Raw genomic sequence first — 25,413 nt, forward strand, 5'->3', positions numbered from 1 at the left:
ATTAGAGGAGCGCCAGGCTTCTCCGGGAGAATGCGTCGAGTGTCTTCCTCAGGCTGAGGGAGCCCACTTGGGCGGCGAGGTCGGGCGGTGGCGGTGGAGGGACAGTTTGTTTTGAGCACCGCGCGCCGCACACCCGGAAGTGGCGCGGGCCGGGGAGCGGTGCCGCTCTGCCGCCAGGGGCGGGTCCAGGTACGAGGTAGTGGAAGGAGGCCCTGGTCGTCTTCGGCGTGGATGTCAGCGGAACGGGGAGTGCGGAGGCGGCGGCCCATGCGGGCCTGGCTCTAGCGAAGCTGTGTTTCTGCCTTGGTAGTTCTGGCCAGGTTCCGGGAGGCGAGGGCCTGGCGGGGTGGCCGCGGCACCCACACGGGAGAATACCTCGCCTTCTCCCAGCCCCGGAGCACCTGCTTGCCAGAGGTCTGCAGCCTCCTCCCTCCCCTCTGCGGGCCAGGTGAGGGTGGTTGTTCTAGTGAGGGAGTCGTGGCTCTGCCGTCTGGAGACCGCTTGGAGTAAGAGCAGCAGATTGGGTTTTTCCTGCTTCGCCTCACCGCTGACGGCTAACTTTTCTGTCCTCCCTTCAGCTTCTGGCTTTGACTCCCAGCCTTAAAATATGCTGGAGTCCTATGTCACTCCGATTCTCCTGAGCTATGTGAATCGCTACATCAAGAACTTGAAGCCGTCCGATCTGCAGCTTTCACTATGGGGCGGAGATGTGGTGCTAAGCAAGCTCGAATTAAAGTTAGATGTGCTGGAACAGGTAAGCTGTGTTCGTTGGCCTTGACGGGCTATACTTTTAATCTGTTGGAGTTGGAATCCGTCTCCTTGTCTTTGGCTTTGTATTGGAATAGAGTGATTTGATAATTTTCCACCTGCTAGTGTCTTCTGGGGGACCCGGAAACTAGACTAGCTTTCAAGAGTTTTAAGAGATGTTTTATTACAGTAGGCACTGCAAAGGTTTCCTGGGTGAAAAGGACTCAGTTTTATTGTTTCTTGTCGGAATTGTTCAGCCTCCATTCTCCAGGGTCACCGAATATGCCCAGGATCATTGGCGAAGGCATGTGTGAAGGTGGAGGATGAAACGTTTATGTCTTCTGTTTGGGGCACAGTGGAAGGGTCTGAAAGAGAGCAAGGGCAACTCTTGTGGAAAGTTCTGTGTCTTTCGGAGGGAAGGATATTGTTGCCATCCTTAGAGTATTGAAGAATGGCAGTAAAACTGGACATTTCTCTAATTGCTTTTTAGTTTCTAACATGGAAACAGTCTGATACAAATGAGCCATTACTTTGAATTTCATTTATTTAGTACCTTTATTAGAAACAGATGTTAAGTAATTCTAACTATTAAGGAGGGAATATACCTGTGGAAGCTCAGAAGCTTGACGTTTTAGGAGATGAAAGGGGGAACTTAACCTGAAGGTCATTGTTACCAGTGGTCTTGAGTTCTATTCGCGTTCCTTCTCTATGACTGATGGATCTGGAGTTAACATTGAGTATTCTTAGAGCCTTTCCCATTCTCTCTCCAAGGTTAGTTGCTGCCTTAATAATTTGATTTTACCCTAAGTTAACACAGATCCTGAATATAACAATGCAGTTTGTAGATGTGTATACACCTGTGCAACTGCTATCTAGATGGAGACAATATTTTTCTGAAGATAACCACTGTAATTAAACACCTGCTTGTAAAGAGATGATGACTAATCTGACTTCTGGCAGCGTAGATCAGCATGACTTGTTCTTGAGCCTGTAGTGCATTGAAATCACTTGTGTAGAGCTTCTGGCATTCACTTGGCTAACAGCTTGAGATTAACCTATGTTGGATGAAAATTAGCTTGCCTTTTGTGTTGCCCTGTGAAGAGTCACAGTTCAGATGGCGTTGTGGGACAGTAAGGGCCGGTTCATGTCCTGACTGGTTGGTTGGGATCCAGCATCCTGTTGATGGAACTGTTCTTGGAGGCAGCCGATGATAGCTCAGGTGTTCTGGTTTCTTCCCCCCTTGTGGGAGACACAGGTGAAGTTCCTAGCTCTTGGCCTCAGCCTGGCCCATTCCTGCACATTGTGAGCATCTGGTGGGGTAGACCAGTAGAAAGATCTGTTCTTTCCCTTTCTCACTTTGCCTTTCAAATGCTAATAAATCAACCTTTTTAAAAAATCGACAATTTACTTACTTATTCCCCTATTAATGACCTTGACTTGTTCATACAGTAGATGATGGTGTTCATGTGAGATGAGGATGGAGTTCTGGGCTCCTGGTTTACCCTGCCCTTTTGTGGATGTTACAGACACTGTGCTATGGCATGCAAGTGTCCCAAGTGGTAATTGAACTGCTGTGTCTCATGTGCCCTCTCTGGCATTTTCTATGAAAGCTAAAGATGCCTACCTCTTATGTAACTTCCTGAGAAAATTATTACTTATGCCCATTAAAATACATGTAAAAGAATATTCATAAACAATTCATTATAACTAGAAGTATAAACCTTGGGAGTAGGTGTTTAGTAGTTGAAGTCATTTCCTGCCTCGGCTATTGTGGGAGAGTGAAGCAGCAGATGAAGGATTTCTCTGACACGTTCTCTTCCTTTCAAGTAACATGAAGTAAATAATGGTTTAAAAAAAAAATAGCCACTTGGCAGTCACATTGGGCCAACGCCCCACCTTGTATCTACGGGGATTCCATATGGGCACCTGTTTATATCCCAGGTGCTTCACTTCCCATCCAGCTCCCTGCTGTGACCTGGGAAAACCGTGGAGGTTGGCCTGAGGCCTTGGGACACTGCACTTGCCTGGGAGACCCTGAAGAAGCTCCTGGCTCCAGATTGACTCAGCTCTGACCATTGTGGCCACTTGGAGTGAGCCAGCAGATGGAAGATCTTTATGTATCCCCTTTCTGTATATCTGCCTTTCAGTAAGAATAAAAATAAAAATAAATCTTAAAGATACTGGCAAAATTCTTTGACAATACCAGTGTACAAGCTCACCAATAGTGCATAAGTTCTAGTTACTTTACATTTTTGCCTCCTTTTGGTATGTTTGTTATTTTAATTTTAGCCTCTGGTTAGTGTGTAGTTACAGCTCATTGTAATTTCAGTTTGTATTTCTGGAAAAATTCACATTTTTCTAGAAGCTTATTTTTTTTTTAAGATTTATTTTTATTATTTTTTTATTGGAAAGGCGGATATACGGAGAGGAGAGACAGAGAGGAAGATCTTCCGTCCGATGATTCACTCCCCAAGTGAGCGCAATGGCCGGTGCTATGCCGATCCGAAGCCAGGAGGCTCTTCCAGGTCTCCCACGTGGGTGCAGGGTCCCAAAGCTCTGGGCCGTCCTCAACTGCTTTCCCAGGCCACAGGCAGAGAGCTGGAAGGGAAGTGGGGCCACCGGGATTAGAACCGGCGCCCATGTGGGATCCCGGGGCGTGCAAGGCGAGGACCTTAACCACTTGTGCCACCACGCCGGGCCCTCTAGAAGCTTATTGATCAATTGAATGCTCTCATTTGTAACTTAAATCTTTTGCCTGTATTTATTTTTAAAGATTTATTTTATCTTTATTACAAAGTCAGATATACAGAGAGGAGGAGCGATTGAGAGGAAGTGGAGCTACCAGGATTAGAACCAGCGACCATATGGGATTGCGGTGTAATCAAGGCGAGGACCTTAGCCATAGGCCACGCCGTTGGGCCCACCCTTTTTTTGTAATTTTGCCTTAAAAATAAAATTTTTAAAGGGAGAGAGACTGAGATCGAGAGACATCTTATCCACTGGTTCACTCCCAAAATGGCTTGGGCTGGGCCAGGCCAAAGCCAAGAACCAGGAGATTGTTCCAGTTCTTCCATGTGTGTGCAGGAACCCAAGTGCTTGGGCCGTCTTCCACTGCTTTCCAGCTGTATTAGCAAGGAGCTGGATCAGAAGTGAAGTAGCTAGAACTTGAAATGCTGCGAATGAGAAGCTGGCACTGCAGGTGGTGGTTTAACTGACTATGTCATAGCAGTGGTTCCCTCACACCCAATTAAAAAAGAAGTATTAGAAAAGCAGATTGGATTTACATTGAAAAGGAGAGACAGAAAGATCCTCCACCTTCTTTTTAAAGATTTATTTTTATTGCAAAGTCAGATCTATATAGAAGAGGAGAGATGGAGAAAGATCTTCCGTCCAATAATTCACTCCCCAAGTGAGTGCAATGGCCGGCGCTTCGCCAATCTGAAAGCCAGGAGCTCTTCCGTGTCTCCCACGCAGTTGCAGGTGCAGGTTCCCAAGGCTTTGGGCCATCCTCGACTGCTTTCCCAGGCTACAAGCAGGGAGCTGGATGGGAAGTGGAGCTGCTGGGATTAGAACTGGTGCCTGTATGGGATCTCGGTGTTTTCCAGGTGAGGACTTAAGCTGCTAGGCCACGCCACCAGGCCTGCTTCTCCACCTCTTAGTTCACTGCCTAAATGGCTGCAATGGCTGGAGCTGAACTGAATCAATGCAGGAGCCAGGGGTCTTTCTTGGATTATCTGTATCATGTTATATACAATTAGTGACAATTTTTTACCTTTCTGTACCATGCTTGGATTTTTAAAATTTAAATATTTATTCTTGTTGGAAAGGCAAAGTTAGAAGGAGATACAAAGATAGTTCTTCTGCTGGCTCATTACCCAAATAGGCACAATGGCTGGAGCTGAGCCGATCTAGAGCCAGGAGCCTTTCTGGATCTCCCACTTGGGCTCAGGGTCCCAAGGCTTTGGGCCATCCTCTGCTGTTCTGCCAGGTCAACAGCAAGAACTAGATGGGAGGCGAGCAGCTGGGACACGAACTACTGCCCAACTGGGATCCTGGTGCTTGAAGAGGGAAGATTAGACAATCAAGCCATTGCACTGGGCCCGAAGATTTATTTTTTGAAATGTGAGAGTTGTAGCGAGTGAGACAGAGTCAGGTTGTCCGTATGCTGGTTCAATTTGCACATGACCTCAACAGCCGTGACTAATGCAAGAAATTGGGTTTTCTCTTATTGAAGTGTAAGTTCCTTACCAAATTATGGCTCAGTTGATGGCTTATTTTACTCTCTTCAAAGTATCTTTGTGAACAGAAGGTTATAATTTTATTGAGGTACAATTTTCTAGTCTTCTGTAGTTAGGCCTGTGTTGATCAAGCAATACTTGGGTTTCTAACTTGTTTAACATGTTTTGGTAGGTTTGGATTACCTATGTACACTGCGATGTCCACAAATAGTAATGATTTTCTACCTTTCTGTACAAGGCTTAGATCTTCAATTTCTTTAAAGATTTTTATTGGAAAGGCTGATTTACATAGAGAAGGGAAGACAGGATGATCTTCTGTCTACTGGTTTACTCCTGGAGTGGTTGCAATGTCTGGAGCTGAGGCAATCTAGAGCCAGGAGCCTCTTTTGAGTCTCCCATATGGGTACAGGGTCTCAAGGCCTTGGACTGTCCTCCGTTGGTTTCCCGGATCACAAGCAGGCAGACAGATGGGAAGTGGAACAGCTGGAGCTAGAATCGGTTCCCATGAACCGCTGCCCATATGATATGCTAATGTTTGAAGGGTAGAGGATTAATTTGTTAAGTACAGAACAGGTGGCTGTATCTTTAATTTCTATTTAAAAATTTTTTATTAATATAGAGAACATTTTGTGCATTCCATATGTATAGTTCCCAGATGACCCCACTTCGTTTACTCCTCTGCTGTCCTTTTGATCTTCGTACCTCCTCTCTCCTTGTCAGTTTTTGCAAGGACATAATTTTAATCCTTTTAAAAAATATTTTTTGTAAAGTCAGGAGAGACAGAGCAAAATCTTGCATCTGCTGATTCACTCCTCAAGTGGCCGCAGTGGCTGGAGCTGTGCCGATCTGAAGCCGGGAGTGTCTTCTGGGTCTCTCACATGGGTGCAGGGTCCCAAGGCTTTGGGCTGTCCTTGATTGCTTTCCCAGGCAGCGAACAGGGAGCTGGATGGAAAGCGGGGCCACCAGGATTAGCACTGGTGCCCATATGGAATCCTGGCATGTGCAAGGCAAGGACTTTTAACTGTTAGGCTATCATTGCTGGGTCCAATTTTAATCCATTCTATATTCACAGGCTTAATTCACCACTGATTGTAATATTCAACATGTAAAATATCACAGTGCCACTGGAATGTGAACATGTCTAAAAATGGTAATGATATCCCAGAGTGACCACTTCATTCTTTCTCTATATATAATTCATATTAGCTGTCACAGATCAGAAAACACATGTATTTGCATTTTTGAGACTGGCTTATTTCATGGTGGTTTCTGTTTCCATTTTGTTGCGAATGACAGTTTCATTCCTTTTATGGCTGAGTAATATTCCATGGTTTATGTGTCACATTTTCTATATCCCATTGTTTGCTGATGGACATTTAGGTTGATTTCATATCTCAACTATTGTGAGTTATGCTAGATATGTTTGATCAAATTTTCGTGTGTGATATAAGGTAGGTGTTGAATCTCTCTCTTGCATGTAGACATTCTCTGTTTGTTGAAGACTATCCTTTCCATACTGAATGGTGTTGGTATACTTGTTGAACATCATTTGGCCTAGATAAGAGCATTTTTTTTTGTTCCTGGAATACTGTCCTGTTGGTGTGGTGTATGCTCTTACGAGTTACATTACATTGCTGTTACTCTTTTGATTGTAGCTTTGTGTTAATGTTTACAGTAAAATTAATAATGGAATCAGTGCATCATGTTGGAAAGTTGTGAATTATGACTTAAGAGACACAGGATCTTTAGACTTTCTTGTTAATATTGCCGAGTTTTGCTTTTCAAAGAGTTTCTTTTCCCTGAAAAACTAGAGCTCAGCAAACTGGCCAGGTCTGTTATAAATGCATTTTTTTTGTATTTTGTTTTTGAACACGGCTACCCTTAGTTGGTTCCTTATTGTCTGTGATTGTTTTTGCATGAAAATGGCAGACTTGAGTACTTAGGATGTAAGATTGTATTGTTTGCAAAAGAGTAAAATATTTACCTGATGCTGATAAAAATTGCTTCTCTAAATGGTTACAAAATTTTTGTGAAGATTTACTTTTTGAACGGTAGATATTACAGAGAGAAGGAAAGAAAGTCTTTCTGCAAATGGTTCACTCCCCAAATAGCCGCAAAGACAGAGCTGAGCTGATCCACAGCCAGGAGCTTCTTCATCTCTCAAGTGGGTGCAGGGTTCCAAGGATTTGGCTGCCCTCTGCTGCTTTCAGACAGGGGGCAGGCTGGGAAATGGGGCAGCTACAGCAGGAACTGGATTCTGTATGAAATGCCAGCTCTTGCAGGCAGAGGGCCCAGCCTGTTGAGCTACCACACTGACCCCTAATTTTTTTTTTTTAAGGTTTATTAGTATTCACTTTCTGTGTGTTGTTCACTTTCTGTGTCTTAAGGTTGTGTTACTGAGGACATGCAAATTTAGTGTTGTGATACTTCATTGTTAAATATACTTCGAAAATATCACTTTGAAATACATTCTTTTAAAACTAGTCATGCATCAGATAAGTAGAATGAGATAACTACTCCTGTTTGTTTATTCACTTCCCACATGCTCTGAGTGAATCCAGTAGCTCAATCCAAGTCTCCACATGGGAGCCAGGGACTCAACTGCCTGTTTCATTACTGATGGTTGTAAGAGTTTGAATTGGAAGTATTGAGTCGAGAGAAGATCTGGGCATAATATCTAGGTACTTTGGGCGGTGGGCATTTTACTTGCATCTAACCTGCTAAGCCTAACATTTGCCCAGGCCCCCTGATTTTCTTCTGTTTTAAGATCTTTTAAACTATGTATTTTAAAGGTTCATTTTATAAATTTGAAAAGCCAAGTGACAGAGACAGATGGGAGGAGGGGAAGGTCTTCTATCCATTGATTGAATTCCTAAGTGGTCACAACAGCTAAGGTTGGGCCAATCTGAAACCAGAAACCAGGAACTCCATCTGGGTCTCCCACATATAGGTGGCGGGTGTTCAAGTACTCGGGCATCTCTGCTTTTGCAGGCATTTTACAGGTAGCTGAATCGGAAGTGTAGCAGCTGGGGCTTGAATTGTGATGCAAGTATTATGGTTGGCAGATTAAATGTCTCACAGAAACCTGGCCCCCAATTATATATTTTCTAACGCTATGATTTCAGGAACTTAGAGAACATGTATTTGGTTAGTAGAATTCATTTCCAGATAGTATTTTTTACCATTTCTTAGTGTTCTAACAGTTCAACAGTGCTTCCTCTCTGCTTTTCAAACTATTGTCCTGTTTGCTGATATTGGGTTTAGTTTGTCCTTAATGTCCCACTCTTAAGGTGCAAATTTGGGTATTGATTTGAAGTATATCTTTCAGTATAGGTATTTACAGCTGTAAATTTCTTTAGCTGCGTTCCATAACTTGAGATATATTTTTGTTCATTCAATGACCGCAAAAAAAAAATTAAGTTGAAGGTCTATAAATGTCAGGACTAATTGGTGTTACTATTAAGTTCTGTGTTCTTGCTGATTTTCTGTTTAGTTTTATCCATTATTGTAAGCTGTTCAAGATATTGAAATCTCCACTGTTGTTTTGTTTTATTTTGTCTTTAGTAACTTATTTTTCTTATCTGTTTTGTCTAAATAGATTTAGTAGGAATCATGTTAGCTTTTTGTGGTTACTGTTTGCGTGATATCTTTTCCCATTTTTCAAATCTAAAGGGCCACTCCTGAGGATAACTAATGATTTACATTTTGTTTTTTCAAAAAACTAGTTTGACAATCTTTGGCATTTTTTTGGGGATTGTTGAGACGTAATTCATTTACACTTGTTTTTATTTATGTGCTTGGATTTCCTTTAGTCTGTTACTTTCTATGTCTCATTTTAAAAAAATTCCTCTGAAATCCTTTATCTTGTTAAGTAGGTATTTTGTGGTGTTCTATTTTAATTCCTTTGTTTTCAAATTATCTTGAGCCATTTTCTTAGTGTTTGTTCAAAAGATTAGAAAATGCATGTGATTTACTACCAAGCAATTGAGGATATAAATATTACCTATAACTGTAGCTGTTTCTTCTTCTCCTTTGTACTGTTGTCAAATACATTCTGTGTTTATGTACCAAGTTCAATAGTGCAGTTTTTACTATTTTATAATTGCCTTTCAAATCGGAAGGAAAAAATATTTATACTACACTTTTATAATAACCTACATAATTACCTTTATTGATACCTTTTGCTTTGTGTGGATTTGATTTTATTACCTAGTGTTGGGCCCGGTGGCATGGCCTAGCGGCTAAAATCCTCGCCTTGAATGTGCCAGGATCCCATATGGGTGCCGGTTCTAATCTCAGCAGCTCCACTTCCCATCCAGCTCCCTGCTTGTGGCCTGGGAAAGCAGTTGAGGACGGCCCAAAGCCTTGGGATCCTGCACCCAATGTGGGATACCCGGAAGAAGTTCCTGGATCCTGGCTTTGGATTGGCATAGCATCAGCCGTTGTGCTCACTTGGGGAGTGAATCATTGGACGGAGGATCTTCCTCTCTGTCTCTCATCCTATCTGGATATCTGACTTTCCGATAAATCTTTATTACCTAGTGTTACTTTTCAATCAGAAGCTCCTTTACTATTCTGCCATTTATCAGTTATTTTTTTACTAATCCTCAGTGGTGAAGCATAGTTTTGCTGAATATATAATTCTTGGTTGATAAATGTTTTTTTTATAATTTGATGTTGTTCCATAGTTTTCTTACCTTTATAGTTTATAATCAGAAGTTAGCAGTTGATCCACTTAGTGTTTCCTCGTGTTTAGCAAGTTATTTTTTTGTGTCTGGCTTAAACATTTGGACTTGACATGAGTCTGAATTTGCTGATTTTCTTTTGCCAATTCTAATTTGCTGTTGAATCGTTCTAGTGACATTTTCATTTCATTTATTATTTTCAACTCCAAAATCTCAATTTGGTTCTTCCTGTAATGTTGTTTTTTCAGTAATATTTTCTATTTGCTAAATTACTACTGCTATCTGTTCATTTAGTTATTGTTTCATTTTTTTTGAGTATGATAGTTTTGAAGTCTTTAGTAAGTTCTTCGGATAGTTTTTATTAAACACTTCCTTTGTATACTTCGTGCATTTTATTTTTTTTTTGAAAATTGGATGCGTTAGATAATACAGCAACTCCGGGTTCATATTTCCTCAACCCTAAAGGATGGTTGCTGCTCCTGTTTGTCTATTGGTTATTGACCTGCCTGGCCTAGCTTTGAGGTATATATTATATATATGCCCTCTTTCATTGCTCAATTAAAAAAAAACTTTATATTTTATTCCTGGTTTCCTAGAGATTCCTAGAGATTGCCCTATGTTACTGTAGTTTAGTCATAAGCTAGTGATTTATTAGAGAACATTTAAACTTTTCTGTTAGTATACTTCTATTTTTTGGCATGGGATATATACAGGTACTGCATCATGATTTCAAAGTCAGGGAATTGTGAGAATCTGAGTCTTTAGAAAAGTGTTTTTGGTTCCAGAGGCTTCCTAAAAATCAGGAATGTAGCTCGAGCTCCCTGTGTTGTCTTGAGCAGTTTTGCTCCTGCATTCAGCTTTCCAGGCCACTGTGGAGATGCATGTGAGGTTCTCTCAAGGCTCTGTTGGGCACTCCTTCTCTGGGTCTCCTTGTGAGATTTGGGTTGCTGTGCTGTTTTGGTACTTGCTGTGAAGACTAGGATACTTCAAGAGGTCAATGGAAAATGGAATTAAAAGTACTTATTTTGATTCAAAGGATACTTAGTTTTTTCATGCTATTCATGAACTTTTTGTAGACTTCATTGAAATGCAGGACATGACTGACTTGTGAAAATGCTGCTCTACAACTGAGTGTGTGCATCTTTTAAAATCTTGTTGATTCTTTTGCGTATTCAGGAGTGAGGTTGCTGTCCTTTGGTATTTCTGCTTTTGAATTTTTGAGGAACCATCTTACTGTTTTATGTAATAGTGTTACCATTTTACTTTCCAACTAAGACAGCATAAGGACTCACATTTCTTATTCTGGCTAATAAAATCTTAAAATTTTAAGTTTTTAGCATCATTCACATAGTTGGAGTATGCATGCCCATGTGGGCCTCAGATTAGAGTGGGGAGTGTCCAGGGATGGAGGAAGGTGGGTGTTCTTTTTCTTTCTGTGTGCGTAGAGTGGGAAGGAGAGAGGGTCTTCCTTTCAAACTACACAGCACTCGAGGATGTGGGACATTTGATACTCCAGAGACCTTGATATGGAGAAGAATGTTCTGAGGATACCCAAGTGATTTTGATAGTTATGACATGCTGTTGGACTCAGTGCACCAGGGCTGAGACAAATCTTAACACAGATTCATAGTTACCTGCTGCAAAGCTTGGCCAGGAGAACTGTCCAACCTGTTATTCTTTCCATCCTCTGACAGGCTCTTGATGTCCTCTGCTGGGCTAGCTGAGCTGGCTATCGTGTCCCACTTTTACATCTGGGCATAGTTGTCCCCTGCACTGGCATCAGCAGCTGTGCAGACACAGTCCCAATACATGCATTGCAAGATTGGACCATATATCTATGTAATTTTCCTTGTGTCTTGGGTTTGAGTCCAGCGATCCAGTTGGAGTCCCTAAGAAACCTTGCCTGGGGTGATCTCAGACTTCACTCTTGTGTGCACCAGCTAGTGCAGGATGAGGCTGGGTTCAGCCAACACCCATACACGTGGGTGCAGATGCTTGGTTAGTTTCACCCCCAGCACAATCTCTCTCACATGAACTGATGATGGGTGCTGTGGCTTAGCCCAGCCCAGCCTGCCACAGGCCCAATCTTTATGCAAACCAGCAGGTGCCATGACCTATTCAGACTGACTCTCAGTAACCCCCTTCAGACCTACCACAGCCCTGGTTTTTGCTCATGCCAGCATGTATTTGGTCTAACCCAGCCTATCCCAATTAAAAATTATAGTAGTTATCCTAACTGGTATAAGAAGATGTGTTATTGTGGTTTTGATTTGTATTTTTCATTGACTAGTGATGTTGAGTATCTTTTCATATACTTTTTGGCCAGATGTGTATTTTGGAAAACTATCTGTAGAAGTCCTTTGTTAAAATTGCTGTTTAACATGGGAGCTCTTTATGTGTCCTAGATACTAATACTTTAGCAAAAATGTGTTTTGCAAATTTATTTCCTTTTCATAGGTTGCCTTTCACTCTGATAGCTTCTTTTACTATGTAGAAGTTAAGTTGTAGTCCCATTTGTCTACTTTACCTTTTATTGACACTTGAATTTGTTTTTTAATTTTCTACTTTTTCCATGTCAGAATATTTTAGTACATTTTTATTTGAAATGCAGAGAGAGATTCCATCTGCTGGTTTATTGTGCAAATGCCTACAATAGGACCGATTCAGGGTGAAGCCTAGATCATGAAACTCCATCCAGGTTCTTACCAGCTGCCACGATAGCAGGAAGCTGGACTGGAATTGGAGAAGTGGATCTCTATTAGGTACTTCTATAGGAGATGCAGGTGTCCTGAGCAGCAGCTTTACCTCTGCGTCAAATGCCTAACCTTCGTGTTAGATTTTATAACATTTGAGAGGCAGAGGCAGTCGGGAAGGGGAGGGAGAAAAAAAGTGTTTCTACCATCTGCTGATTTATTTCCAAAAAGGCTGGGTTAGCCCAGGCCAATGCCAGGAGCCAAGGAGCTCTATACAGGTCTCTATGTGGGAGGTGGTGGCCCAAGCACTAGGAGCATCTTCTAGTGCCTTTACAGGCACATTATCAAAGCTGGATCAGGAGTGGAGCATTTGGGACTTGAACCAGTGCGCATAAGGCATGCTGGTAGCATCACAGGTGGCAGCTTAACTCACTGTACTAACATGCTTGCACTATGTTAGAATATTTTGTAATAGCTTATTTTGAGTTTAGTGATGTATTTGATATGTTATACTTCTGAAAAACTACATAATTAAAAAAATTATGACAAGATGGTTCATGCCATACAGATGTGCTGGAGATTTCAGCTGCTGGTTCCTATCTCTGTGCTTGGAGTAGCCCTGGGCTGGGGTGGAAGACTGGAGCCAAGGCTTAGCCTGGGAAAGCAGTAGGGGCAACTCACGTCCGTGGGCCCCTGTACCCATGTGGGAGACCAGGAAGAAGCTCCTCATCCCTGGCTTCCGATGGGCTCGGCTTTATCATTGAGGCTATTTGGATGTAAGATGCCTCTTGCTGTATGTAACTTTGCCTTCCAAATAAAAACGTACCTTTTAAACAAACCCACTGCATTTGCAAGCAGAGACACACACTCAGGTGAGTGGACAGAGATCTCACATTTTCTGGTTTACTGGCAAGGGGCTTTGCTCTGCTAGATTGGGGCTGGATCAATCCAGAGCTAGGATCTGGGAAGGCAGTGCTTACAGTTATTCTGAAAATGCATCATTGTTGCATAAAAGTATACATGTCATTTGCTCCTTGTCCCAGTAGATCCTTTGCTTGTAGAAACCGTGTGGTTCTTGTAATGGAAATATAGAGGCAGTGTAATAGAGGTTAGGGACAAGGGCTCAACATCATTTTCTCAGTTTGTATTCTTGGCTCTCCCAAATGATAGATTTTTGGCAGCTTACTTGATCTTTCTTGCCTCAGATTCTTTATTATCAAATGAGAATATTCTGTGTTCTTAGATAATTGTATGCAAGTAAGGTGATTAGATAGTGCCTGCTACATAGTCGGTACATAGTATGTATTGCTTTGGTTGCAGGTATGAATCATTCCTATAAGCTGAAAACCATTTGCAGAAATCATTGCATCTTTAAAATTAATGTAGTAAAATATTTACTTTAAACAAATGGATTAGACAAATTAGGCTCATGTGCTTGTAACTGAAGTAACATTTAACATCTAGAATTTCGTTGTGAGGAAGCCATTCTGAACATTTTGTATAATTGAGTTGATTTAATCCTTGAAATTTTCTAAATTTTACAGAAAATGAAACTAAAGTACAAATGATGAAATTGAGGTACTGGGTCATTGAATTCATAGATGGCAGATAGGATTTAAAATCCATGTTGGTAGGCTGCAGAATTATGATCATCACCACCTTGCAGTACTGTTTAGTTAGCTCTACTTGTATTATTATGTTGCTAAACTAGATGGGCTGAAAAGATTGAATAATCAGTATCTGTATTAACTTTCACAAATAACTAGAGATGTGATGCATGTAGAATTTTATTCTTTGGTGTAACAAGAACTGTAACTGAAAGTAAAGCATGATTATAAAGTGAGATTTGTGTTTCTGTTTCTAAATTTGTGTCTAATAATGATGTGAAGCAGTCAGAAAACAAGTAAAATTTGTGGGGAAAGTATATAATTGCTTCTGTAGATGTACAACATGATTTTTTTTTAATTTGAGAAATAGACACAAAGATCTTCCATTTACTTGGCTAGTTCTCAAATGCTGGGAAGAAGGCAGGAACCAGGAACTCAGTTCAGGTCTCACATAGCAAACACAGCCACAAAAGCTTGGGCCATCACTTGTTTGCAAAGTGTTAGCAAGAAGTTGAAATTCAGAGCCCATCCTCTACTAGAATTGTGGTACTCCAGTTGAGCATGTTTTCATTTTTTTTTTTAAAGGATTTATCTATTTTAATTTGAAAGGCAGATTTACAGAGGAGATGACACAGATTCTTCGATCTGTTGGTTCACTCCCCAAATGGATGGAGCTGAACCTCTCTGAAGCCAGGGACCATGAGCTTTTTTCTGAGTCTTCCAAGAGGGTACAGGGTCTTAAGATTTTGGACCATCCGCCATTGCTTTCCCAGGCCATTAGCAGGTAATCCGATGGGAAGTGGAACAGCTTGGACATGTACTGTTACCCATATGGGATGCTGGTGTTGCAGGCTGAGAATTAAGTGTTTGAGCCATCTCATTGGCCCAGAATGTGAGTGTCTTAATTGCTAGGCTAAATACTACCCACAGTTAAATTTTTTAATTAAGTGAAAAACTATATGAATGTTTATGTTGATCAGTCATATCTTGTCAGGTCATTCTCCTATTGCTTATATAACCTCTTCCTAGCATAACTCATAATTGTGTTCTGCTAATTTTATTGTCATTTTCAAAATGTGTTTTAGGTACAGATTTTAAAAAATCATTGCACATTATTTAAGTACTGCCATTATCCACTGCGGTGATGGCTGCCACTATTACCATAGAAGTGCCATACCTGAGTCCCAGGTATTGTGTATTATTTCCATGCAGCACAGTAAGAAACTGAGGCCTAGAGACCGTAGGTAACTTATTCATTAAATATAAGTTGCGCATTTAATTTCTACTTTTTAAATTAACTGTAAAGTGACTTGATTTTTTTCAGTTTTTTTTTTTTTTTGTTCTAACATTTTATTTGAAAGGTAGTTTTACAGACAATGGAAGGGAGAGTAGGGGGACAAAAACGCACACAGAATTTTTCTCATCCTCTGCTTCACTTCCAAGTGACAGCAATGGCCAGGCCTGGGCCAGGTTGAAGCCAAGAGCCCTGAACTTCACGTGGGTCTCACATGAGGGTGTAGGAGTATTTGGTCGTTTTCCTCGTTTTCCAAACTGGATCAGAGGTGGAGAAGCTGGAACTCGATCCAACTCTAGTTTGGGATGCTGGCATTCTAGGACGCCCCTTAACCTGCCAGCCCCTTCATTCTCCTTGATAGTGATTCTGAAAAGGAGTTGGAAATTTTGTGCTCATTTAAGGAAAGAACATAGATATTAGGATAAAAATATGGGCCTGGAGTTGGTGTGAGTATATTGCTTCCCTCCTGTGACTCTGGCTTCCTGCATTGGAGTGCTAGTTTAAGTCCTGGGTCTTCTACTTTTGATCTGGCTCCCTGCAAATGAACCTGAAAACATAGGGGAAGATAAATTCCCTGAGTCCTGTTGAGAGACCTGAATGGCTTATCTTTTTGGCCTAGCCCAGACTTGGTTATTGTGGTGACTTGGGGAATGACCAGTGTTTCAAAGATCTGTTTCTCTGTCTTTCTTTCAATAAATAAGTCTTAAAAGAATGAAAAACATCAAGCACTTACTAACTTTATTTCATGTTTTGTTTTAAGGAACTGAAACTACCATTCACGTTTTTAAGTGGACATATTCATGAATTGAGGATTCATGTACCATGGACAAAACTGGGTTCAGAAGCAGTAGTGATTACCATCAATACAATGGAATGCATTTTGAAACTTAAAGATGGAATGCAGGTAAGAAATAGTGAACCCAGTTGTTTCTGTTGACCAATTTTAATGGTTATTAATATTTGGTGTTTAAATTTTAGAATATGTCAGCAATTACTTAATACTTGTATGTGTGCTTTATTTTAAAGATTAACACCTAAAAGAGTTACAGAAAAATCTTTATCCGCTTACTCATTCCCTACTGGCTGTAGCAGCATGGCAGAATTCAGGAGCTTCCTATGGATTTCCCATGTGGGTAGTACAGGTTCAAACAGTTGTGCCATCTGCTGCTGTTTTCCCCAGGCCTTTAGTAGGGAGCAGGATCTGAGGTGGGGTAGGTGGGACAGTAACCAGCACCCATGTAGGATGCTTGTGTTGCAATTAGTGTCTTAACCCACTATCTTATACATAGCTGTTTGCAAAAATGTGTTTTAAATTTATGTAAAGCATCTGTAGGAGGTTTTCAGATTAATTATACTTAATTGATTATATTCCTTTGCGGGTCATATAGATTGCTTATTAACTATCTACACTGTAAGTAGATTGAGTCCAGTTTTTTTTTTTTTTTTTTTTAAATTTAAGATTCTAAAGTTTAGCTTCAAAGTCAGTTATAGAGAAAGAGAGAGGGAGAGAGTTTTTGGTTCACTGCCTACATGGCTATAATGACCAGAGCTGGATCAGTCTGAGCTGGGAGCCAGAAGCTTTTTCTACGTCTCCCATGTGAGTACAAGAGCCTAAGCACTTGAGCCATTCTCGGCTGCTTTCCCAGACTATTAGCAGGAAGCTGAGTTGGGAAGTGGAAACCAGGACTTGAACTGATGCCCATATGGGATGCTGATGTTGTGGGTTGAGGATTAACCTGCAGTGTCCCTATGCCAGCCCTGAATCCAGTTTTTACATTGAAAGTTTTGATTTTTTGAAAATTTTATTTATGTGGCATAGCTATATAAAAATATTTGTATGCTAAGTTTCAGAAAAATGAAAACGTATTTGCTTTTACATCAAATTTCATTGTTTTTGATGTTTTAGAATCAAAATCTGAAAAATTAAAAAATTTTTTAAAAGATTTATTTCTATTGGAAAAGCAGGTCAGATTTATGGAGAAATGGGACAGAAAGATCTTCCATCCACTAGTTTGCCCCCAAGTGACTGTAATGATGAGCTGAGCCAATCCAAAGCCAGGAGCTTCTGGGTTTCTCACCTAGGTGTGGAGTCCCAAGGTTTGGGCTGTCCTCTACTCTTCCTGGCAACAAGCAGGGAGCTGGATAGACAGTATAATAGCTGAGTCACGAACTGGTGCCCATATGGGATCCCAGTGGATGCAAGGTGAGGATTAGCTGCTGGCCGTCATGAGTTCCATTTTACACTTTTTGTGAATTACTTTGCAGATGTGTTGTCATGGCTTTAAGGAACTTACTTCACAGTTTGTCTGATCTGGAAAGCAAATAAGTCAGGACAGTAGCATTTTGTGAAGATGTTTTCATTGTTACGTTGCAGAAAAATGTCTTTCATTCCTTTATATTCTACCTTAGTATTTAATACTTAAGTCTGAGTTTAAAGAAGGCTGTGTAGAATGAAGTTGATTAATGTTAAAATGACTCCTTTCATAACAAAGCAGTTAGTATATCCTAAATATAATTTCAATTGCTGTGAAATTAGGATTATTTATGAACTGTTAAAATTGTTTGCTAATTTAAGCATGCATCTTTTTTCTATTTGTGAAAATTTTTGATTCTAAACTTGTACAAGTAGTATCCATTTAACATACCTAATACAGTTTCTAAAAGAAATAGACCAGTGTTATGTTCCTGTGAAAATTTATTTTATCAACCTTGATATTTAAAAGATTTAATAATGTAGTTTACATTTGTACCTGGTAATAGTTAAGTTGGTCTTAATCATCTGTTAGTGGCATTTTTTTTTAAAGTCTGGATTTGGTTATACCACCCATGTAGTGTTCCATATTGAAAGGACAGAAAAATCCAGACACTAAGTACTTTTTCAGTGGAAATGCTAAAGTTTCAAGGCCAGATGTTCCATAAGAAATACATTGAAACAGTGGCGAATTACAAATATTTTTCTGCAGCGTCTATAATTATGCCACATGATTTTAGTATAAGTTTGAATTAATACTTGATATTGAACAATGCAGATGACTACTGCAGGAATGATGAGATTTCCTGTCAATGTGGTGTTTGAGACTTAAATTTTGTGGTGTGTACAGCAAAAGGTCAAATGTCATATTAACCATTCTCCAAACAAGTATTCTTACAGATGTTTAAAATTTTGCCATAGAAAGGTGTTTTGAAAATTGCAGATGACATGTGGACAAATTTAGTAGTATATACCCTTGGAGAATAATACTTGTAATTCATGTTAGTAATTTGAATTAAATTCTGAGTAGAATATTACATATGGAACATCAAAAATGGTTTATCTTCAAATTTTAAGCTTTAGTGTATTACATAATTAAATTGTATGTATTAGTAACACTGACCCCATATTTAAATTATTTCAGTTATTACATTATAGAATCACAACAAAAATGAATTTTCTAAACAAAAACTGGGATGTATTATATAGATTAAGTGCTGGTGTCTTAAGACTATAGATATCTGAAGATTGGTACATGAAGAAAAAAATCCCTGTTATTAGTTAAGTCTGGGAAATATATTAGAACATGATGAATAGATAAATATAAGATATGGTCTAGATAGATCATTCCAGAAATACAAAATTATTCAGTGCCTTGATAAGTTGTGTCTTAGTTTCCAAAATTTGATTTAATTCCATTAATATTGTTGGTTGTCGTATCTACAATCAACTGGAAGGTAATGCTAGGATATTCTTGATTAAAAAACTCAAGCATCTATAACTGACTTCATCATTTTTGGTGACACTTTGCCATCAGTTTTAATTATAGAAGTTTTTAGAATTGGGTTGGTTGTGAACAAGTTATTGGTGTTTGAAATAAAGTCCACCTTAAAATCCACTCTGACTTACTTTGTTCTTAATTTCTCAGAAGTTTCATTACTTTAAAATGTTGCCCTGACTCTGTGCTTCTGCCTTCAATACTTTTACAACCATTTTCTGCTCCTTAATAGAAAAGTGTGCCAGCAGTCTTTCCCATCACAGACATGTTGAACACACATGGAACAACCATAGGCTCTGCTGATATGTTTTTGTTTTACATAGTCTTATCAGTTGATCTCACTGCATGACTCTCTCAAAGTCTGCTTGGGCACACACCACATGCAGATTTTGGTGCTTTCTGAGCATAAAGGTAAACAATTGTAGTACCAGTTTGGGACAGTGTAGTTTTGTTAGCGGCTGTATTGTAGGAAATTTACCCACAATGTGTCAAATACTGGGCCACTCTGATCATTTCTAAACACTATCCTGGAAGAACCACTTTGAATTATCTTTTTAATTGAAATTTCACTTACAAAATATTGGCTGATTGCTCTGTGCTTGGAGAGTGATATATGCCAATTGTGTCCTTACCTTTAGATCATTTGGACTTTATAGTGGTGAACAGTTTCTCTCCTTTTTGGACTTTAGAGAACAAATTGGCTCATGGTGTATTATGTTGTGCTAGTGCAATCTAAAGAGTTGAAACACGAATGACAGCTTAGATTTCACTGTGCACGCCTCTTGTTCAGCCTCTGAGTCTCATCTGTGAAGTAGAGAAACTGCGTGTAGCCCTAATATGCTAGAAATACTGGTGGTGTTAGTGTAATCATGAGATGAAAAAGACCTTTAAGCTTCATAAAGGAAACTGGATTGATTTGATTCACTGTCTATATATTTTTTATGGTATCACAGTGTGTGCAAGGTGAGAATTTAGCTCCTGAGCCATTGTGCTGGGTCCAACTGCATATATTTTCATAAATTCATATGGGGTTTAGAATTGCTGATATTGAATGTGGAACTTATTTTACATTTATTGGTTCTCTCATTTCCACCGGTATCAGTTAATGATTGTAATATCTTCGTCTATATTCTGCATATAACTTTGTTCATAACTTGGAGAGAAGTGTTTCCCGAATTTGTGGGTGGTATGTTTGCTTCCACTAGGGAAAACCCTGTGTGTTGTGAAAGGGATGAGTAGTGTGGCACTTGCGCTTGTGTAAGAACTCAGACTACATAATTGTTAATAAACTTTGTAATTTTAGCTTCATGTGTTTGCAGTCTAATTGGATGAATGTCTTGGGTTGAGTGTGTTGCTGAACAATTCCTAACCAAAGGCTGTATCTGTTACCTATACACTTTAGACTTTGAGTTCTTGTTTCTGGCATTGTATTTGGAATGATGAAATAAGATTGGCAAGTAGGGCTTCCGAGCTTTTGCCCAAAGTGAATGGAGAATTCTGCAAAGGCGCAACAAATGTAGTTGCAAAACTTTAGAATGTTCCCTAGTGTTGAATTCAGACACAAGTGAGTTGGGCTCGGCGCGGTGGCGCAAGTGGTTAAGGTCCTCCTCGCCTTGCACGCCTGGGATCCTATATGAGCGCTGGTTCTAATCCTGGCAGCTCCACTTCGCATCCAGCTCCCTGCCTGTGGCCTGGGAAAGCAGTCAAGGATGGCCCAAAGCTTTGGGACCCTGCCCCTGCGTGGGAGACCCGGAAGAGGCTCCTGGCTTCAGATCGGCATGGCATTGACCATTGCGCTCACTTGGAGAGTGAATCATCGGACAGAAGATCTTCTTCTCTGTCTCTCCTCTCTGTATATCCACCTTTCCAATAAAAAATAATAAGAAGAATCTTTAAAAAAGAGTTGTTCCGGTGTCAAAAGCAAGTAATGAGAGGGTGTTTGGGGTTTAGTACAGTGATTGAGGCACGACCTTGGGATACTCACATCGCATATTAGATTTGAATCCTGGCTCGGCACCTAATTCCTGCTTCCTGGTTATGTACACCCTGGGAGGCAGCAGTTGAGGGCTCAGTTCAGCCGTTTCCGCCACACAGGACCCTGGGATTGAGTTCCCAGCTTTGGCTTCAGCTCAGCCCAGGCCTGGCTGCTGTTGCAGGCATTTGGGGAGGGAACTAATGGATGGGAGGTATCTGTCTCTCTGCCTTTCATAAAAAAATCTGTATGCATCTATAAAAGCTTTTAAAATAAAGTGATGCAGAAGAGTTGGTACTTCAGAAAGGCCCATGGAAAAATGGATTTGAAAGATAAAATTATAAGAAATTTGCAGTTTCTTCTATAAACAGCATTTTCCAAGAACTTTCAGCAGAACCCTTTCCAGCATGCTCCAGCATTTTTCCTATAATCGACATTTTCCAAGAACTACTATATGCAAGAATTCCAAATATTTTTACACCAAAACAAACTTAGCTTTCTTCTTTTCCAAATTTATTTCAGCAGTTAGGAACAGAAGTGTGGCGTTGTTGGCAGCCCATGTGGATGCCAATTTATATCCCAGCTGTCCCATTTCTGATCCAGCTCCCTGCTAATGTGCCTGGAAACGCAAAAGAAGATGGCACAAATGTTTGGGTCCCTGACAGTCTTGAGGGAGACCTTACAGAAGCTGTTGGCCAAGGTCGGGCCAAGCCAAAGCCATTGTAGTCATGTAGTAAGTGAACCAGTGTTTGGAAGGTCTGTCTCTAGCTCTCTGATGAATAAATGTTGAAAGAGAAAACAATTTATTTCAGCAACAGAGAGTGGAACAGCCCTGATATGCTGGTTTACTCCCCTGGTATCCGCAACACTCAGTGCAGTGGGAATGAGGAGTGTGAAACTGGGCCTGGGAAACTCAATTCAGGTCTCTCACATGGTTGGCAGGAAGCCAGTTACTTGAGCCATCATTCCAGCTTCCCAGGCAATAGCAGGATGCAGGAATGAGTTCCAAGGGTTGGGAGTTCCATCTTGGTGCTTCACATGGTTTGTGGGCATCCCAATTGGCAGGTTACTCACTGGACCAAGTGCTTGTTCTTCAGAATACCCAAGTCAACATTGTGCAGCCGTTGCCATCATTGACTTCTAGAACTCTAACCAGTTTGTAAAGTTGAAACTGTTCATTAAAAAATATCCCATTATAGACCCAGTGCCCATCCCTGTAATTTTATTTTCTGTGATCTTTACGAAGTTCCCTTGTAGAGAGATGGTACTGGTTATAAATGCCTCTTAATGTCCTGGGTGAGAGAGGGCTATAAACCAAGTTACTACTTTTGTCTGATGTTACATTACTTATTTTGGTGAAACTGTTTTAAGTAAATAGATGAATCTGCTTCTGAAATGGGTACATGCCAAAGTCATCTGATAAATGAAGTGTTCATTTTGGTTCATAGCCCTATTTCTAATGTAGATCTTGAATGTTTTGGTAGTTAATGTAAAGAAAAATCTAAGCTTACTTTCCACAGGTAGGTTGAAATATAAATACTAATAAGAGAAGCAGTTTGAATTTCCAGGAGAACAAATTTTGTTCAGCTATATATTCTCACTGCTTTTCTCCTTTTAAACTTGTTTTAAGATTATTTCTGCAAGCTTCATGTAGGTTAAAAAAATTATTTGAAAGTTTGAGATACAGCAGGGGTGGGAGAGAGAGGAGAATGAATCTTCTATCCATTTATTCACTCCCCAAATTTCTGCAACAACCTGGGCTGGCCAGGCTAAAGCCATGAATTAAATATCATTGTTTCATGGTTGTGGCAGGGGTCCAAGTACTTGGGTCATCTTGAGTGGCTTTCCCAGGAATATTAGTAGGGAACTGGGTGGAAAGTGGAGCAGTGTGCTCAGATGGGATACCAGTGTTGCATTATTGGCTTAGCTTGCTGTGCCACAACACTGGCCTCATCTAATTTTTTAAAAATTTATCTTTTTCAAAACATTTTCATGATTTAGAAACATAGGAGATCCTCTATCCCTCATTTCTTTTATTTAGCGTGTAACTCTTGTTAATTTTTAGAATTCTTTCAGATGATGGAATGATCTGCTAAGTCTGCAAAATCTCAAGTGTTTTTAATCTCATGTACCTGTAGGCTCAAGGAGAATTTAAACTGTAGAAGTAAAAATGTTTATACACTTAGTATTTGATTCCAAAATTAGTTTTCTTTGTCCTATACACATCCTTAAGCATTTTAAGTCAAACTGGCAAACCATTTTGTTTTTAATGAAATTTTGGCTCCTTAATAGTTTAGGTTTTTCTACAATATATTATCTAATTTCCTATCACATGTGGTTGCATTATCTTCTAAGCTACTTTTAGCACAAAAGTAATTTCCTCCAAGATATTCCTCAGATGTGCAAGAGTTATAGGTGTTTGAGAAAAGCTGTTTCTTTAAACTACCATCTGTAGATTTATTGGAAAAAAAAACTGGTTTGAGTTTGAGAAAGTCATATGCAGTATGTTTGCTTTACTTTGCTTTACCATATTTACATTTGTATGAGTTGGGAACGCAGTTCTTTGTAACTCTCTGGGAAAAGTGTGGAACACCTTCGAGATTGGCTCAGTTTCAAGTAATAGAAAAGATTGTCTGGGTTTGATAATCTGTAGGTGTAGGTGACTTGAAAAGTGGCATGTTTTTATACTTAATAGCATTTTATGTAGTGTTCCCTTAGTACTTTCTGTAGATTCACCTTTTGTTTTTTTTTTTTTTTCCTCTTTGGTCTCTGATAGATCAAGTTAGATCAAACGTATAATCAAATATCTGTTTTGATTTGCGTGAAAAAGATCTTCGGTGAAAAAAGACTTCACAAATATGTACTCTATTGCAGTAGGCAAATAAAGCTTTCTTTGTTACAGAATCGTCTTATTTTGAGCAGAAAGATAGCATTCTCTCATCGCTAGCTAGCTTCTGTAGATTTAGTCTGGGACTCCTAAGTGGGTGGCAGATACCCATCTACTCAAGCCTAATCTGCTGCCTCCCAGGATGTGCACTGGCAGGAAGCTGAACTGAGGAGCAGAACCAGTCCTCAAACGCAGGCACTCTGTCATGGATTATGGGTGTCTTAAACCAGTGACTAGAGTGAAATGCCTGCCTCTTGAATTACTTTGTAGTGTGCAAGTCTGCTTTATCAACTTTGTTAGGACCTCCAGAACTGTTTTTCAAATTTCAAACTGAAACCCTCATCAAATAAATAATTTCACATTCTTCCCTTCCCCAGCAAACACTGTTTTAACTTTGTCTCTTAGGGAATGCTTGCCAATGGTGACTTAACCTACTGTACTGGTATGCTGGCCCTTTTCAGTTCCTGGAACTGTTGGATTGTACCGTGGTCTTTGAGAAATTGCCATGTTTTATGTAACACCTGTACAATGTTGCATTCCCATCAGTTGCACAAGAGGATGTTTCTCTACATTGTTACATTTTCTTTTTTTACCCGTTGAATAGTACCCATTTTAAATGGATTTCAGATCTTTTGCCTTTTTAAAAATTCATTTGTCATTTTGAGTTTTAAGAGTTCTTTATATCTAATGTTTACTATGTTCTTAGATGTGTGGTTTTCAAACATTCTGTAGATTTTGTCACATTTTTCAGTGTTTGATATAGACCTCCTAATCTTAATGAAACCCACTTGATCTGTTTTCCTTCTTGCAATGCTATTTCTTTTGATGTTATATCTAAGAATCCATTGAAATGTCTTGGGTGTTAAAGGTTTGTCCCTGTGTTAAATTTTAGTTCTTACATGTAAACAGGTAATCTAAAATGAACTAAATTTGTTAATATAATGATGAGTTTATGTAAAATGTTTTGGCCCCACCTTCATCTTCTGCCTCTGATTATCCATTTTTTGAGCAATTTTTGTTGCAGAGGTTCTTCTTTGTCCATTGAACAGTAATATTATCCTTACTGAAAATCATTTAGTCCATTTTAATTTCTGATTTTTCAGTATCATTCTCTTGCTCTGTGTGTGTTCTTAAGCTGGAACTGTATTGTTTTCATAAATAGTGGCTTGTAGTAAATTTTGAAATGAAGTATGAGTTTTTGTATTTTATATTTTTCAAAAATCTTGTGACTATTTGGGACTTTTTGCAGCTTTGTTTGAATTTGAAGATTGGCTTTAAAAGTTCTAAAAGTGCCACTGGATTTTGATAGGGTTTGTACAGATTCTGTGGACTGTTTTATCATACTGAGTTACATCTAGGCCCATGCCTGTGTGCTGTCTTTCTGTTGGTTTCGGTTATCTCTAATTTCTTTCAGCATGTGTTACAGTAAAATTGATTCCTAAATTTTGTTATTTTGAATATTATTGTAAATATAGTTTTTTTAATGTATATATTATTTACTTGATTGTCAAAATGATGGAGGGAGAGATCTTTCATGTGCT

General features: G+C 39.6%; 1 protein-coding gene and 1 pseudogene across 4 annotated transcripts in view; one reads left to right on the forward strand and one right to left on the reverse strand.

Moving 5' to 3' along the window:
• Nucleotides 1-201: 201 nt before the first annotated feature.
• Nucleotides 202-25,413, forward strand: part of VPS13B (vacuolar protein sorting 13 homolog B) — a 595,475-nt gene continuing 570,263 nt past the window's right edge. For all 4 annotated transcript variants that reach the window (XM_040972638.1, XM_040972637.1, XM_040972639.1 and 1 more), the window contains exons 1-3: nt 202-414; nt 579-754; nt 16,025-16,168. In XM_040972638.1, the coding sequence (XP_040828572.1) occupies nt 608-754; nt 16,025-16,168 (291 nt within the window). In that variant the 5' untranslated portion in view covers nt 202-414; nt 579-607. The remainder of the gene's footprint in view (nt 415-578; nt 755-16,024; nt 16,169-25,413) is intronic.
• Nucleotides 19,172-19,526, reverse strand: LOC121151392 (annotated as a pseudogene).

The sequence above is a fragment of the Ochotona curzoniae genome, unplaced genomic scaffold, assembly GCF_017591425.1.
Source record: "Ochotona curzoniae isolate NIBS_2020 unplaced genomic scaffold, NIBS_Ocur_1.0 contig_2318, whole genome shotgun sequence".
NCBI lineage: Eukaryota > Metazoa > Chordata > Mammalia > Lagomorpha > Ochotonidae > Ochotona > Ochotona curzoniae.